Here is a 17,452-nt window from a genome sequence, read left to right as displayed (position 1 = left end):
GTTTTATATGGATGGAGGTTCCAATGTAATCATCCCAGAGATAGTCTAGTCTCTGTCCTCCATATATTTGTCCCCTTCCCAGCTTCAACTCCAGCACTTCTCTTCTCTTCTCTCTCTCTCTCTCTCTCTCTCTCTCTCTCTCTCTCTCTCTCTCCGTGTGTGTGTCTGTCTCTCTTTCTTTCTTTCCTAGCTTTTGAAACAATTATTTTCTCGGAAAGGAAAGAGGGATAGGGGCGTAAATGTATAGAATGGAGCGATAGGTCACTCAGACCTTAGGGTGACAGGAACCTACAGGTTGTGAGATTGACAGGAAACAAAAATATTTGTAGTTTTATGTGTGCCTTTCATCAGTCCACAGAATCTGGCTTCCCAAATGTAAATAGTGGCCAGCTATTCTGTCTCCTTGTAATATTCTAGTTTTCTCAAGTGAGTTGTACATCGGAGCATTCTAAATACCATTTTATTTAATTAAAGACAAAAGAAATTATCTTCTTCTTCTTCTTCTTCTTCTTCTTCTCCTTCTGTGGCTCTACAGCTCACTGTGGACCTTGACCTCTTTGGGTTTCACGACACATGGTCTGCACCTCAATAGGTCTGGCAAGGGGAAGCTGGCAAAAGCTTATGGGTAACAGTGTAGTGGGTGGTGGTGGGATCACTCACAGAAAAATCCCTGTAGTAGTTGGTGTTACAGCTGCACCTTTTTTTAAGGAATCAGCATATTTCATCAAAATATAGGAGGTATTAGAGACAAAGTTAGTGAACTGCTTATAGATGTTGACTCTGAAATTATTGATATATCAGAGCACCATTTAAATAATTTGACAATTCATAGGTTTCCTTTACCAGGATGCAGATTAGCTGGTGGTTTTGCAAAGAGTTCCTTGCGGGGAGGGGGAGTGGCTATGTACGTAAAAACAGTATTCCATTTGAGTCCATAGACATATCATGGCACTGCACTGAACAGATATTTGAATGTTGTGCAGGGACAGTTGAATTTAGTGAAACAAAACTTCTAATTGTTGTTGTTTATAGGTCCCATAACTCTTGACTTCAGAGTATTTCTGCTCAAGCTAGAGAGGGTTCTTGATTCACTTTGTAGGAAGTACCAGAAATTAGTTATATGTGGTGTCTTCAATATAAATTTTGTATATGATGGTTCAAGAAAAAGGATCCTGGTAGACGTCCTAAATTCATATAATCTGAAGCGGACTGTGTTTTTTCCAATCAGGGTGAAGGGGAAAGTAGCACAGCCATAGACAATATTTTTATTCATTATTAGATGGGCATTCTGTTAGTAAAAGGGTGAATGGCCTTTCAGACCAGGATGCACAAATTTTAACACTAAAAGGCTTCTGTCCTAAAATAAATGTCATGTATAATTACTGACTATGTAGGAAGGTTAATCCAACAGCAATATAGAGATTTTTAAACCTTGTCAAGAAACAAGAGTGCAGGATGTTTATAGTGCTGACAACAAAGATGACAAATACAGGGTGTTTATAAATGAATATCAGTATTTTAACACTTTATAATTTTATTACATTAAACTTACAGTTATAAACGATACGTCAAATGAAAGAGCAGCTCAAACAGATTTACCAAGAACCTTATAAATGTTCAATGCGAGCACCATTTGTCACACGACACACATCAAGTCTATAGCCAAGTGCTGGATAGGCCGCAAGGGGCCTAATGACAGGGCTTGCTTTGCATGGCCTCCAAGTTCAGCCGACCTAACGCCATGCGATTTTTCCTGTGGGGCTTCATCAAGGATCGTGTGTACATGTCTCCGCTACCAGCAGATCTCCCTGAATTAAGAAATTGGATTGAAGCACCTGTTGCTACAATCACTGAAGACACACTTATCAATGTTTGGGAAGAACTCGGCTATAGACTTGATGTGTGCCTTGTGACAAATGGTGCTCACATTGAACATTTATAAGGTTCTTGGTAATACTGTTTGAGTTGCTCTTTCATTTGACCTATCATTTATAAAAGTTAACATAATAAATATTATAAAGCATTAAAACCTCAATATTCATTTATAAACACCCTGTATAATGCTTTGCTGAACACATTTCTCATGCTCTCCGATAGTTGCTTTCCATTAGAACATTCTGAACGGGTTACTAGCAGTAATAGCCAGCCCAGGTGGCTGACTACTGGGATAAGGGTATTATGTAGAATAAAGTGGGAATTATATCAAAATGTTAGAATTAGTCACAATCAAACTGCAGTAGCCCATTACAAACAGTATTGTAAGGTGCTTAAGAATGCTATTAGGAAGGCAAAGAGTATGTGGTATGTAAATAGAATAGCTAATTCACAGAATAAAATTAAAACTATATGGTCAGTTGTGAAAGAAGTGTCTGGTCAGCAGCACAAGGTCAACGATATAAAGTCAGTTCGTAGTAAAAATATTTCTGTTACTGATACATCAGATATATGTACTGTATTTAACAATCATTTTCTGAGCATTGCTGTTGAATTAAATAAAAATTTAGTTTCCACAGGGAATCATAACTTTCATGGCAAATGCCTTTCCGAGATTGATGTCTGAAATACTCCTCTGTGATACAGACGAGAGGGAGATTGAGTCAATAATCAAATCACTGAAGACTAAGGACTCTCATGGATATGATGGAGTGCCTAGCAGAATATTAAAGTACTGTGCTGCACATGTTAGCCCTGTATTTAGCCATATTTGCAATTTTTCCTTTAGGAATGGTCAGTTTCCTGTACAGTTAGTGTATTTAGTAGTAAAGCTGCTTTATAAAAAGGGAGGAAGGAATAATGTAGACAATTTTAGACCTATTTCTATACCATCAGTGTCTGCTAAAGTTATTGGAAAGGCTGCTTAGAAGTCAGCAACTGAAAATGCTATATTCTCTTTTCTCTGTGAGGTGCTGGATGGGTTAAACACAAGGTTTCAAACGCTAGGCATATTTTTTTAATTAGCTAAGGCATTTGATTGCGTTGATAACAAACTATAGCTCCAGAAGTTAAACCATTACGGAATACGGGAAGTAGCTCACAATTGGTTCACCTCTTACTTTAGCAACAGACAGCAAAAGGTCATTATTCACAATGTTTAGAACGACTGTTATGTGGTGTCTGAGTGGGGTACAGTCAAGTGGGGGGTGCCCGAGGAATCTGTGTTGGGGCCACTCCTGTTCCTTATTTATATAAATGATATGCCCTCCAGTATTACGGGTAACTCTAAAATATTTCTGTTTGTTGGTGACACTAGCTTGGCAGTAAAGGATGTTGCGTGCAACATTGGCCCAGTTTCAAATAGTGCAGTTCTTGACCTAAGTTCACGGCTTGTAGAAAATAAACTAGCGCTAAATCACAGTTAGACTCAGTTTTTACAGATTTTCTGCCTTGTGGTTGTCTTTAACAACAACATTGAGAAAAGAATTTTGAATTTTATGTTGAGATAGTTCAGTGAAAAGTTTTGTATTTATTTAAAATTTATATTGTATAACTGATTCACCTAGCCACACTAACCCTTCAATGTATTTTCTTAAATAAAGATATTTATGTATAATAGTGGAGGATAGCTAGAGCCGTTGTTGCATATGAAACCTGTTTCCACACTGAAACATTTTACCGTGTGTATCCAATTAGCAGGCCTTTATCCCAATCATTTAAAACATCTCTGTATTTCATTTTACTTGATTCTTAACTAATAAAATATACTCTTGTCTACATTTCTGTTTAGTATATAGCACTTCATACTAAAGGGGAGATAGGATAGGGCGTAATTCAGAAACACACAGAAATGAAATGAACCTTCATTAGACCTCAAAATTATAAATTGCTGGCTTCTGTCAAAATTATATACAAGAAAATTGAAGAAACATGCAGTCAGTTTATTTTCTTAATTTTTAATGTGCCCTTTCATTAGTCACAATCCTTAAGTTGTTTGTACCTTCTAAACCAGTAATGTTTTCCATACAGATAGCAGTTCAGACAGTGAGTCTTCAGCTGATTCCTCAGCTGCACCAGCTAAAGCTCCACAGAAACGTGGGAATGCTGCAAAGAAGAGAGTAAGACCTCGGCCTCGGGGTCCAACACCTTCTCAGACAAAACCAGCTCAGTCTGAAAGTGATGGAGAGGGGCCAAAGCCAAGTGTAGTCACTCGCAAACAGACTAGGTCGTCTAGTGCCCGGCGAAGTAAACATGTTGTTGCAAAAGCAACTGATACAGAGTCAGAAGCAGGTAAGTATTTTATTCCTGATGTTTGCTAAATACTAAATATGGTGGCTACTTACCTTAATTTTTCAGTGTAACATCTTATAATGGTCATCCACTGCTTTGACAGAATACCCCTCCCCTTTGAGGTCAGCAGGCAATTAATATCATGCACTGATCATTCAACTACAGATTAACCAAATTGTTGACATACAGGATTGCCACATACTACTCGTATTTCATGTGTCTGATGTTGTAGTTATTTAACTGATGTAGTACGTTAATGCCTGCATTGAGGAAAGTATGAATTAGAATTGCTTTTGGGTGTGAATGTTGTCTGATTTGAGTATTCTGTTGTATTGCTTCTGAGGGATTTAAAACTAGACAGAATAGTGTGAGTAGTCATCTTGATCACAGATCGTGTTGCTTACATAGCAGCCATAGCAGGAGTTCCATGATGGTTATTATGTGAACTGTGTCTATCAGTGTCTTCCCCTTACAGCTGTGTTTATCACTTGCCTTCATATTTTGTAGTCAAATTTCATCCAATGGAGCAGTTAAATTTAAACATTGTATATCATTTTACTGTATGTATGTATTTTATTTTAGTTGTTTGTGTTTGGAATGTAATCTGTGAATGTATTCTAAGTCATTTAGCATATGCCATAATGCCATGCACTCTAATTTAGATACAGTAGAAAGACAATTAATAATGCTTTATTAAATGCATGTTTGTGATTATTATTGATATTATGTGAACAGACTATTCTGTTTTCTGATGAGTGTGTGTATATGCTCTGTTACATTGTTTAAACTGTGTTTGGTGTTTGAAACACAGTCATCATCAGTTTCAGTAGGTATATTAAATATTTCAATAATGGTAAACTATCCTATGATTTGTATAATTATATATTCTTTATTACTGATTAGAAGGTGGTGTTATATACTGATGAGCCCAAACATAATGACAACTGAACATTGCAATTTTAGTTGTAAATGTCAGCGACGGAATTAATGCAAACAGCACATCTCACAGAATGTGGCTGTGGAAACAGATGGGAGGATGGTACAGTTATGCCCTGAGGAATTAAACCATTAAGAGAAATCTATTGAGTGATCAGGAGATGTAAAAAGCAAAGATATTTATTCTGCCTGACAAAAAAAGTGAAGCACACAGAAAGGAAGGAAGAAACAAAATGAAATTTCACAAATTCAGAGGTTATGTGATGTTATGTTAGTGATAACATGATTGAGTCAAATGTACAAAACACATTTCAATATGAACCATTGCACTCCCCTCTGGCCTGGATGCACACACTGATTCAGTTGGCAGGGGAGGTCATAAACAGGTTGCATCATCTCCTTAGGCAAGCTGGCTCACCACAGTTGTAGGTAGTCCATGATATCATGGGTGCTGGCACTAAGATGGAGCTGATGTCCTAGCTGGGCCCACACATTTTATCAGTCACAGATCTGCGGATATTGCTGGTCACAGGAGTATCTTGACATAACACAGACAGTTCATAGAGGCACGTGTCCTGTGTGAGTGATAATTCTCCTGTTGGAAAATGTCACCACAACACTGTTATAAGAGGGATAATACAGGACATGACATTGAAGTTCCCTTAGTCACCACCAGCCATGACCTGAAGTCATACCTGATAGCTCCCCACACCACGACAGCAGAAGTAACATCACTCTATCTCTGCAAAACTTTGGAAGGATGGGATCTTTCCCTAGATGCCACCATACTCACCAACAATGGTCATCCAGGGTAGTATTGTACCACAATTCATCAATGGCAGTTATCAACAGGCTATACTTCCCAATTACAGCACCACTATACATGCAGCCAATTGTGTTACGATGTTAAGGGCAGCTCACTCGTGGGACGGTAATTCCCTAGTCTGGCTGCTGCTAATCTCTAACCAATGATGCAAAATCACATAGAATGTTGCAGGGAGTCCATTACTAGTTCTCGAATGACAGGCACAAATGTGAAGCCAGTACAAAGCGTTTGACGCGCAATATGGCGATCCTCCCTTGTAATTGTAAGGCATGATCAACCAGAACCTTGATGATGAGTGTGCCTCCCTGATGTTCCCATGCAATCTGACATCGAGCCACTGTCAATTCCAAATGCTACACAAGTCTGGATATTACTCAATTCAATTAGCCAGCAAAATGGAGATCCCCAGTGAGGCTCCTTTCAGATTGTGTCAGGTGCTGAAAATGCTGTCTCATACAGGCATGTGACATCTCCATGTTCTTCACAGTTATCACTCAATGTCTGGCGATGTTCACACCCCTTGTATACGTACCAGGCCAGGCAACAGCACTACACATGAACATTGCAAACACACTCTTTTGGCCATTCCACCTGTCTCGATGGATTCCAGTTGTGTCAGGCAGTGTATATTCCATAAGGAACAAAACCATTAAGAGAACTGTTTTCAGTGATCAGAGTATGTAAAAAGCAAAGGTATATTCTTACGGAGCCTTTTACATTTATTTGATTGTTGCGAGCTTTATATGTACAGTGTCAACAGAGTAGTTGAGAATCCCGAGTTCTGGGGAATATCACTGGTACAATATTTTGAGGTTATAGTTGTGTCATTTTGAAATAATGTTCCATCAAGTTTCCACGTGTTCAAACATTGCTTCAAAGCTCACTGCTACTTGGTTGCTAACTCAGGAGGCTTTCAGTGACAGAAAAATTACAGAGGGTGGACGAAAGTATGGAAACACCAGAAATGCCTAATATGGCATAGGAAAATTGTTTGCATCCAAAACAGCTTCCAGTAGTCTTGCAGAGGTACCGTTCATGGTCAACAGTGCCACATACTGGCTTGGCTAGAATCTGCATTTATTCGTGAGCAAACATTTCTCATGGTGTTCTCATATTTTAATCCAACCCCTGTATTTGTCAGTTAGTCCTCTATAATAATACTGTCTGCAACAATATAACTAGTTCTGCATTGTTTCTACATACAAAGGAACATCTGGATCTCCTTTGACAGAACATACAATACTCGCACACAGTACTAATGACCAACTTAAAGAGGTGGTTCTTACAGCTGTGGTATTGTTTGCTGTAGTGTGCACATCTGTTTAGACAATCTAAATAAATAATGAAACTGGTTTTTATTTGTTTAATGTCTTCCTAATGTACAAAGTGTCTTTTGTATCTTGCAGAGAGTAAAATGAGCACTGCCAGTAGCAAGTCTCCTGTGAAGAAGCCAGCAGGACCGAAAGCCCCACCAGCTCAACAGCGCAACAAGTCTAAACCGCGAGGCTCTGGAGGGAGTGGTCGTGGTGATGGGGAAACTGGCTCCTTGCAGGAGGAAGAGCGGCAGTGTCCTCTAGAGGGCTGCGACTCTGTGGGTCACCTGGGTGGTCGTCTCGAGAGACATTTTACGATTGAGGCCTGTCCGATGTATCACAATAAGACTGTGCAAGAATGCAAGGTATGTTGTTAACCACGATTTGTAAATAACTCATAAATATAAAACACTATGTTGTCAAGTATTTAACAGACTATTACTGTTTGAGAACATTGCAGCACCCTAGTGAATCTTGGCCATGCATCAAACATTTTTGGTATAAAACTAAGATTTTTTTATGATTCATAGCTTGGTTATAATTAAATTTTTGCTACTTGAGCCATTGTAGACAGGAAACTGTTTACCTTATGGGACCTTAATATATAGGGATGATGTTGAGGCTGTGTGCTGCAGCATTTGCTTTGTTAGTAGTATTAGTGTCACAACTTGCCTTTAGGCACCAGTACTCATACGACAACGTAGGGTTAAACACAAGCATCAGTGTGGACTACAGTTGCAGACAATCAACACAGATCTAGAAAGGTGAGTAGGGTTTTACTTGCAAAGCTGTTTTATCAAACTGAGATCAGTGCTGCTGCTCATTGCAAGTATTGACACACTAAAGAAATCCACACTGATGATGGACATGATTCAAAAGTTCAAATTAACTGACATTTTGGGAATTGCTCGTGATAGAGGCCAACAGCCAATTGTGCCACAAATTGTTGAAAAAGTTACTGTTGCTGTGGCTGAGGGTGCTGTATGCAGTGTGCGATTTTCAAGCTGTGCACGAGCTGTGTCACGGCACTGAACATTCCATGGTCCACCGTGACCGAGCGAGGTGGCGCAGTGGTTAGCACACTGGACTCGCATTCGGGAGGACGACGGTTCAATCCTGTCTCCGGCCATCCTGATTTAGGTTTTCCGTGATTTCCCTAAATCGCTTCAGGCAAATGCCGGGATGGTTCCTTTGAAAGGGCATGGCCGATTTCCTTCCCCATCCTTCCCTCACCCGAGCTTCTGCTCCGTCTCTAATGACCTCGTTGTCGACGGGACGTTAAACACTAATCTCCTCCTCCTCCTCCTCCTCCATGGTCCACGTGCCACAGGAGATGTTTCAGACTTCATTAGAGTTATCTATAGTGTGGTTCCAGGCTGTTGTGGATGCAGATGGTCATCACATATGTAATCTGGAATGTAAACATGGTATGCAATTAACAAATGTTACCCTCCCATGTGGAAATTAAAATATGTTGCTTCAGTAGTTTATTCAGTATTTCTCTTCTGCAAACCCTTAAAAATGTTTCCACAATGTTTCATTGTGCTGTTTTTCATAGGGGCCCTCTCAAGTAATGAAAGTTTGATTATAACACCATCTGTTAAACTCCATTTAATACTATCAAAGCTGTAGGCTTCACTGTGATGAACTGAATGAATTTTCAGGTTTAAAGATAGAGGATTATTTAGTTATCAGATGTATTGGCTGAGTGTTCACTGTCATTGTGCAGCAGCGCAAACGTGGACAGCACAAACGCACTCACAAAATCACAACTGTATGTGGAATAAGACAGATACTATTGTTGTGAAGCTATGACAAATTTTAAAGCACAGTATTCTGTATATGGCAGTGATGCTCTATAAGAAGTAGTGTTGTTGAGCAGTTATTCTGGCATGCATAGAGAATTGTGCAGCTTATTTGTTTACTGTTAGTAAAATCATTGCTTAGCCTCAAGAACAGCTGGAACAAGCTGCAGCAACAAATTTAATAAGTTTGCAGTATGAATTGGTTAATATTGTCTTTTGTTTAAGGTCTGGAAGATTATCAGTATCTTTTAGTGAAGTCAAAGTAAGCACTTCCAGTTTAAAGTAATTGTATAATTAAATTTCAAAGTAATATATCACTTTGTTTTGGCAATGAAAGTTTTTTCGTAGTTCTCTTATTAACAACAATCACATGTAAGATATTTAACTCATTTTTTTATCAGGCTACCATGTTCAGGAAAAATATTGTTATGTGGTTTGATCTCAGAAGCCCCACAGTAAATAAATAATCAGCTTTAGATTCCCCTCAGAGTATCTTGGCAGTCTCTTAACGCAGTGTTTGTAAACAAATTAGTGATAACTTCATCACTAGAGTTTGTGGAAAGGCATCACCTGTACTTGTGTTGGTGTTTCCTTGTTAATCCGTGCAGTGCTATAAAGTATGCCCTTAATACAGCTCTGATGTCCAGAACCAAACATTTCCTGTGTTAATAACCTCTATAGTGTCCATCACTTGTTAGTAATGGGTATAGAATAAGTTACAGTATTAAATATGGTGTCTATAGTTACTGCAGTTTTCTCATCCAAAGCTTAAGTCTTAATGTCACCGAGGTAACGTTATAGGATTTTAATCACTTCTATAACCAAATTTATGTTTGTCACAAATGCTGCTTTAATCAAGCTAACATTTAATGTGTGTGAGTTTTGCGAATGACATCCAAAAAATGATAATACGTCTCTAGTATTATCATTTTTTGGATGTCATTCGCAAAACACACACATTTCATCATCACATTTTATGGAAAAATCATCTAACCTGTTTCTGACATTTCATTTTGGCTGTCCAAAAATAATTATATTCACCAGATTTTGGTACCCCTACTTTTTATTCTTAGCGACAGAATACACCCACCAGTTTGGGAGAAGCATGCATTTTATTTTGTGCATTCAGTATCTGTTTCTCTTGGGTCTCAATGCAGGAAGCATATTTGGAACACCGTAAACGGGAAGAAGAACGGCGCAAGGCACTGGCAGTTCTAGCACGTCGCCCATCGAAAGCACCACCCACAGCAGAGCAGCGACAGTATCAGATGAAAATTCGAGAAATGCGTCGCTCTGGAGAAAAGGATGATGACAAAGGACCCTCAGCCAATAGTAATGGGACTGCAGACGAAAAAGAAAGGGAACCACATCTCACAGGGGTTCCTGAATATGACTTGCGTCTTTTCCATGAGGCCCAAGCCATTGCCAGTGAAAAAATTGTGAGTGTCAGCTTTCTGTAGCAAAAAATGTAAATTTATAACAGAAGTAGCTCTGGATGTATTAAGTAAAACTACCAAAATATAGACTGACTTAGTAAATCAATTACCGTTACATATGTAACTTAATTACGTATTAGATATGTAAAGAGTGTAATAAACACTCAAAGCTTTGCTTCTTCTGCATATGCCAAAACTTGCTTTATCATTCTCATACTGTGTTGAGGTTCCTGCTGATACAGATTGTTTGATGTGCACGACATGCAGACACAAAATCTTCTTTCTTCAGGTGTTTTCAGAATATTACTTGTACTTGCAGCTACTGTATTTACTCGAATCTAAGCCGCACTTTTTTTCCGGTTTTTGTAATCCAAAAAACCGCCTGCGCCTTAGAATCGAGTGCAAAGCAAGCGGAAGTTCTGAAAAATGTTGGTAGGTGCCACTACAACTAACTTCTGCTGTCGAATATATGTAGTGCTACACAGGTATGCTTTGTAGGCACAAAGATAAATACTGCCTCTGCGTCAGTAAATAAATTAAAAAAAAAAAAAAAGGTGGAAGACGAGCTTTTTTTCTCCGCCCCGAGTTTCGACCACTGCATTTTCATACATTATCCAACGAAGTAAATACAAATTCCGTATTGTTCATCTTCGAATGTAGCAGAATTTCAATGTACTACGAAAATCCGACTAGCAAGACTGTTTAGGATGTTTGTCAATATGGCCAACTCTAGGTTCTGAATTTTTTCCTACCTGTGAGAAGAGATGGTTGCTAATAGGAACCTGATGAAATGTGAATCACCTGCAGTATTCTCTTCACCATAAGAATAATACGAATATAAACATTTTGCCATGTATTCTTTCGCGTTTGCTGCTATCTCATTTAAATCCTGTCTGCCTAATAAACTACGAAACTAGAGTGAGACAACAGCAAACGCGGAAGAATATACGTATCGTGTCATGTTTATATTCGTATTATTCTTATGCCTATTAGTGAAACAGTCAGAAATGAAGCACAGCAACTGACTAGATTTTTAAATCTAAGCTGACTCTAATTTCTGTTCAGAATTTGATGTACTAAAGAAGCGGCCGCAAAGATTTTGAAACGGAGAAAAATTTACGCCTAACTCTCGTTCAGAACATGTTCTATCATACACAGTCTATTATTTGGTTCTTGTTGATCATTATCAAAGAAAGCAACAGTGTAAGTAACAACAAATAGCAGTCTCTTGCCATTGTTACAGTAATGCATTTACAGCTTAGAGTGACGTGAACACCTATAACAAAGAAAACAGCACTTATCAGATCAAAGCAAAATAAGCAATCGATTCAAACCAGATGGAGGACGTGAAAAAGGAAGGGTACTCATATAAATACAGACGGAGCGCCTGACGCATAGCAATGGCTACCTGGTAAAGCTTAACTGCTAAGCTTACGACTCGAACCAAACTACTGTCGCTGTATCGTCATTAATTCGACATAAATTGTGTCTCATATTACAATGGAACAACTTTGTTTCGATATGGAGGTGCGGCCTAAAACTTTTCTCTCCCCTTGAATTTCGAGTCGCAAATTTCAGGTGCGGCTTAGATTCGGGAAATTTTTTTTTTCCCTTTATTTCGAGTCTCATTTTTCATGTGCGGCTTAGATTCGAGTGCGGCTTAGATTCGAGTAAATACTTTTCCCACGTAAAATATGGACAGTTGTCATGTACATACCTTAAACATATTATTTTGTATTTTAAATTTTCATTCCATTTCTTTCAGTTTTAATGCAGAAGTTCACTACAACTAAATGAACAAATGCCTTACTTTTAAAATATGCAGTGTACAGAGCAGTCGAGTTTAATATGTTTCAGACAGCTGTTCTGAAAGAATGTGGCATTCTTTTATTTGATTATTTAAGCTTCTTTGTAAAATAACACCCGGTTACATCCATATGTGAGCAACATTATGACATGACATATTCATAATTTTATCAAACAAATGTACTATTTATGTAACAAATAAAAACATTTTTGGCAGGAAGAAGAACTGAGCAACCTCCCTCATGTGAAGGGTACAAAGTATGTAGAAATGGGTAAACATGAAATGGAAGTGTGGTACCAAAGTCCGTACCCTGATGATTATGCTAGAGTACCGAAGCTATACCTTTGTGAATACTGTTTGCGTTATATGAAGACTCGAACGATACTTAAAAGACACATGGTGAAGTGTGTGTGGAGGCATCCACCAGGTGAAGAAGTCTATAGGTATGTCAACAAATGAGCTTATTCTGTTTGTTTGGATACACAACATTTCCATTAGGCCTACTGATATGTAAATTTCAGGTCTAGTATAATGAATGTAGGAGTAAAATGAGTAATCTTTCCACAGTTACCTTAAATTATTTACATTAAATGAAGTAATAAACTCATTCTAGTACACTTCTGGTTTGAATGCCTAGCGTTTATGGAGATTTATTAGTAGTTTATATACACTAAGCATTGAATAATTATTCTTGTGCCAGTCCCCACCCCCAATCCTGAAGAAAAAGCCATTTACCAAAAAGTCATGGCCACACTTGATCTCATTGAAATAATCGAATTTGAGTTACAGTCACAGAAAAGAAATGAATGGATGGTGGAGTTAGTCTCAGTCTGGTACACATTTTGATCAGTCACTACAGAAATAAATAACCATAATATTATCATAAGATACCATGAGTGTCCTATCACCAATTATCAACAAGCATCTGTATACATGCCTATGCCAAAAATATGTATTTAGTTTCCAGCGCTTCTGTGTCCCCCACCCCTTCTCCTCCTCCACACTGTAGGCCATGTGTGTTTTTTCATTCAGTGTATCATTACATTGAATACTTGTGTGAACTATATATTTATTGCAATTGCTTTGAAAACAAGTTCTTATATACTCCACTTATTACTTTTTCATGCACAGGAAGGACAGACTCTCAGTGTGGGAAGTGGACGGCAAGAGATATAAACAATATTGTCAAAATCTCTGCCTATTGGCGAAGTTTTTTCTTGACCATAAAACACTGTACTATGATGTAGAACCATTTCTGTTTTATGTTATGACAATCTGTGACTCTGAAGGCTGCCATACAGTTGGTTACTTCAGTAAGGTAAGTCTCTTATCACTTTATATGTTATTTATTGCCTGTATTACAATGCTACTGGACTTTAGTAAATTTCTTATAGTTGTTAGTATATTGCCTGTTTTACAAATTTAAATAGGAAATTTCTGAATATAAAAATTAATGATGTGTTGTGTTGCACCGAACACAAAATGCAAAATTCTGTAAACATTAACTAACTAAATTGGCCTTCTAACAATTTTATTGATGAGCAATCTTTTGCTGAATACTTACATATGTTCACACATTACTGTGAGGAAGAAGAATGCAAAATGTAGTTGCTATTTTAATTTTTTGCTTACATAAAATAAGTAAGTAAAATATGCTGTGAAATATTGTTGTACAAATCATTACAAAGGTAAGCAGTAGTAGCCTTAATGTTTCATTGTTATACCTATGTATTAATCGATAATGATGTGCCATTCATTAATAAATTTAAAACAAAATCATTTCAGTTATTATCCTAGAACATCAGAGACTTAAGCAGCAAATGTACTGTCAAACCTTGAAATATAAAATTGCCAGAAATGCAGCTGTATAAATAAGTGCTAGATTCCATTTAAAACTGTTATAACCAATTTAATGCAAAGGAGACCATGCGGTGTGCCTATATAGCTTGCTTTACATGTGCACTGCTCACAAAAGTAAAGGATTGCGAATTGAGTCCTATTCCAGTGTACAGCTTCAGTCTGTCAAGAAATTTCATTGTGGCACACTCTGCTGCAGATTAAAGATTCATTCTGGAACCATGCAGCTTATCAGATCATTCGATTGTTAGATCAGTTTACAGCCACTTTGTTTTTCATGTAACTTTGTCCATGTAAAAATTTCTCAGGTTGTCAAATGTTTTCCTGTAGTGCTACCCAGGAGATTGCGAGCTAAGTGCACTTATCCTTCACAATTGTAAAATGTTTATAGATTGTAACTATGCTGTACTAACCATATTTCCACATATTTAGAAGCTAATCGCTTCAGATGCATTTTAACTGCATTTGCATGTTTACGGAGAGTACTGTATTTTGGCTAATGTTCCGGAAGTGATGGGGTGTCTTGCCATATTTTTTAGACCCTTAACAGTTCAGTCTGTTGTTTAATGTGTAACAAGATGCTGCAGTACAGATTTCAGAATAGATTTTTTTTGTTTGGAAGAAATTACTAGTTAGCAACTCTATACAGTATTTTCGTTTGTGGTTTACTGTGTTCAACAAAGTTTGTAGTGATTAATAATACATTATTCTTCACTTTCATTACAGCAAAATGTCCTTGTAACACAGTTTAGGCTTGTTCTTAGCATCTATATCACATACTCTCTGACAGCCAATGAGCATTCAGAAGTGTTCTGAGCACTCTGCTGTGAATGCCGCAGTTAATGCAAGCATTAAACATGATCGTAGTGAGTTGTTCAGAGAATTTCTATACCATTTGTTGGGAGTTATCACTGGTGGCAAGTGATAAATTCTACATGAGCACCCGAGACATAATTTGCAGAAAATGTTTTCTTCAAGCAGAAAGCACGACCTTCCGTGTACCGCCATTGTTCATGGATCGGACTATAGTGAATCCCTTTTTTAACTTAAGCATGTGCCTTTAACTCTTTATGTGAATTGTTCTTGTTTCTATAACTGATTTTTTTTAACTGAGCTTTTTGTTGGAAAAAGGCATACATTATTTACAACAAACTTCACTAAGCAACAAATATGCTGAGAAGCAATAGTTGGTATACCCACTTCCATAAACAGGCCTCTGTAGGGTATCTGTGAATTCACACCATAAATAATGCATATTTCACGATTTTGGATTCTGAAACCATGTGTTTCACTTTAAAATATCATAGCATAAGACATTATGAATGAAAGCAAGCAAAGTATGTCAGCCTTTTTATTTTTGTGTCACCTATGTCTGATAACATGCACATCGCAAGTAAACATTTGTTTAGGCATTTCAGTAGTTCCATGGTATACATTTACCAACTGAATGTATTATCAAGTTGTAATTGCAGAAATTTAGTACTCTGAACCTCTTCTATCTTCAGTTCTTCATGCTGTATGCATTTGCTGAATGGAAACATCTTACATGTTATGAACTGTATTGGTGAGTTTTTCAAAGTTTATTGACTTTGAGCTGGCTATGAACCATTTATTAATGTACATGAAAATGTCATTAGCAGTCGGTTGTAAAACTGTGGCCAACTTGCTGTTATTGCAATACTTATACCACCTGCAAGCGAAATAAACACTGTATCTGGCAATGTAATTAACAAGAGGTCATTCATGTACACAAAAAAAAGCATTGGCCCTAAGATGGATCCTTGTGGAACACTACACATAATTATTTCCAAATCTGGTGATGACTGACAGCTTAATTCTCTGGTCACCACTTGTTTCTTGCTTGAGATATGTCTTGAACCATATTGTTGTATTGCCAGTAACACCATAGTATTCCAAATTAACTTAAAATGATGTGGTTCACACAGTCAAATGTCTTCGACAAATCACAGAAAATACCTCATGGCTTCTAAATTGGAACCTACAAAGTAAGGGATATTTGCTGCAGTTGTTTCCAGAGCTGTTTTAACCCTCAAGTGAACATGCTGTTTTTTCATAAGACAAGCGGGCACGCAGTATGTTTTGCGCAAAAGCAAATAATAGCTGCCTTTTTGTTACCAAGGTAAATATGTATGACAAAGGGCACTACATCAGTAGTGTGTGGATAAATTGAGAATTTGGGGCTGATGGGAGGTGTTCTTGGCTAATTGGTGCAGCTGTGATTACCACTGTGTCCAGATGGCACAGTGGCGGTGCATCTGCTTCGTAACCAGGAGGACAGGGTTTGAATCCCAGTGTCGCACAAATTTTCGATTTTCTCCATTGATTTAAATCAGTGCCTACAGCTGATGTCAGTAATTTCTTTGTTTCTTCATCACATTGTAGGTCCTTGAATACACTGACATTTATCATTGTGGATTAATTTGTTTAAGCAGTCTTCATCAAACCACATCATGAATGTGATGAATCACTAATGGCAAAACCATCCTCCTTAAAACAAGAGAACCATTTTCTTGCCATGCTCCTACCAGAGGTATTATCTCCATACATGACGCCAATCTTCGTGGCTGCCTCTGCTGCTGTTGCCCCCTCTGTTGAACTCAAACAGAAGAATATATTGGAAATGTTCTGATTTCTCCATGTGGCTCTCCATTTTCTAGTGTCCACAATTCCACTTACTATATCAAAATAACAATATGTAAACTCAAATAGCAACATGAGCTACAGATAAAAAATGACAATTGATAAATAAACCCTTAGTAATCGGATTACCAATATGAAAAACAAAAAATCTGTGAATGTCTGCACTAACTTAATAATTCAGTCAGCATCACATGATTTTAATTGACTGTATTTCATAAGTCTTGTTTTACTGTTTCACTTTTGTTGATGTTAATACTACTTTGATGCCTCTGACAAAAAGTTGCATTGTCACTGGAAAAAAATCAGTTTTAATTTCTTCTCCTGTGATTTTCTACACAGTTTTCTCACTTTACAGATTGAAAAATTTTATAGGTAGGGTACAACTCTGTCTCACTCCCTTTTCAACTACAGCTTCACTTCCATTTCCATTGATTGTTAAAACTGCAATGAGGTTTCTGTTTAAGTTTAAGGTAACCATATTTGCTCTCTGTTGCTTTCAGAATTCTGAAGACTGTGTTTCAATTAACATTCTCTAAAGCTGTCTCTAAGTCTATTAATGCTATAAATTTAGGTAAACCTGTCTCGAA

At 37.5% G+C, this 17,452-nt stretch overlaps 1 protein-coding gene across 2 annotated transcripts in view; it reads left to right on the top strand.

The window, feature by feature from the left end:
* LOC126194863 (histone acetyltransferase KAT7) overlaps positions 1 to 17,452 on the top strand; it is a 603,999-nt gene that overhangs the window by 28,425 nt on the left and 558,122 nt on the right. For both annotated transcript variants that reach the window (XM_049933208.1, XM_049933209.1), the window contains exons 3-7: positions 3,964 to 4,224; positions 7,393 to 7,664; positions 10,262 to 10,543; positions 12,564 to 12,790; positions 13,479 to 13,665. In XM_049933208.1, the coding sequence (XP_049789165.1) occupies positions 3,964 to 4,224; positions 7,393 to 7,664; positions 10,262 to 10,543; positions 12,564 to 12,790; positions 13,479 to 13,665 (1,229 nt within the window). The remainder of the gene's footprint in view (positions 1 to 3,963; positions 4,225 to 7,392; positions 7,665 to 10,261; positions 10,544 to 12,563; positions 12,791 to 13,478; positions 13,666 to 17,452) is intronic.

Source organism: Schistocerca nitens, chromosome 7 (assembly GCF_023898315.1).
Source record: "Schistocerca nitens isolate TAMUIC-IGC-003100 chromosome 7, iqSchNite1.1, whole genome shotgun sequence".
NCBI classification, from domain to species: domain Eukaryota; kingdom Metazoa; phylum Arthropoda; class Insecta; order Orthoptera; family Acrididae; genus Schistocerca; species Schistocerca nitens.
This window is presented reverse-complemented; position numbering and strand designations above follow the sequence as displayed.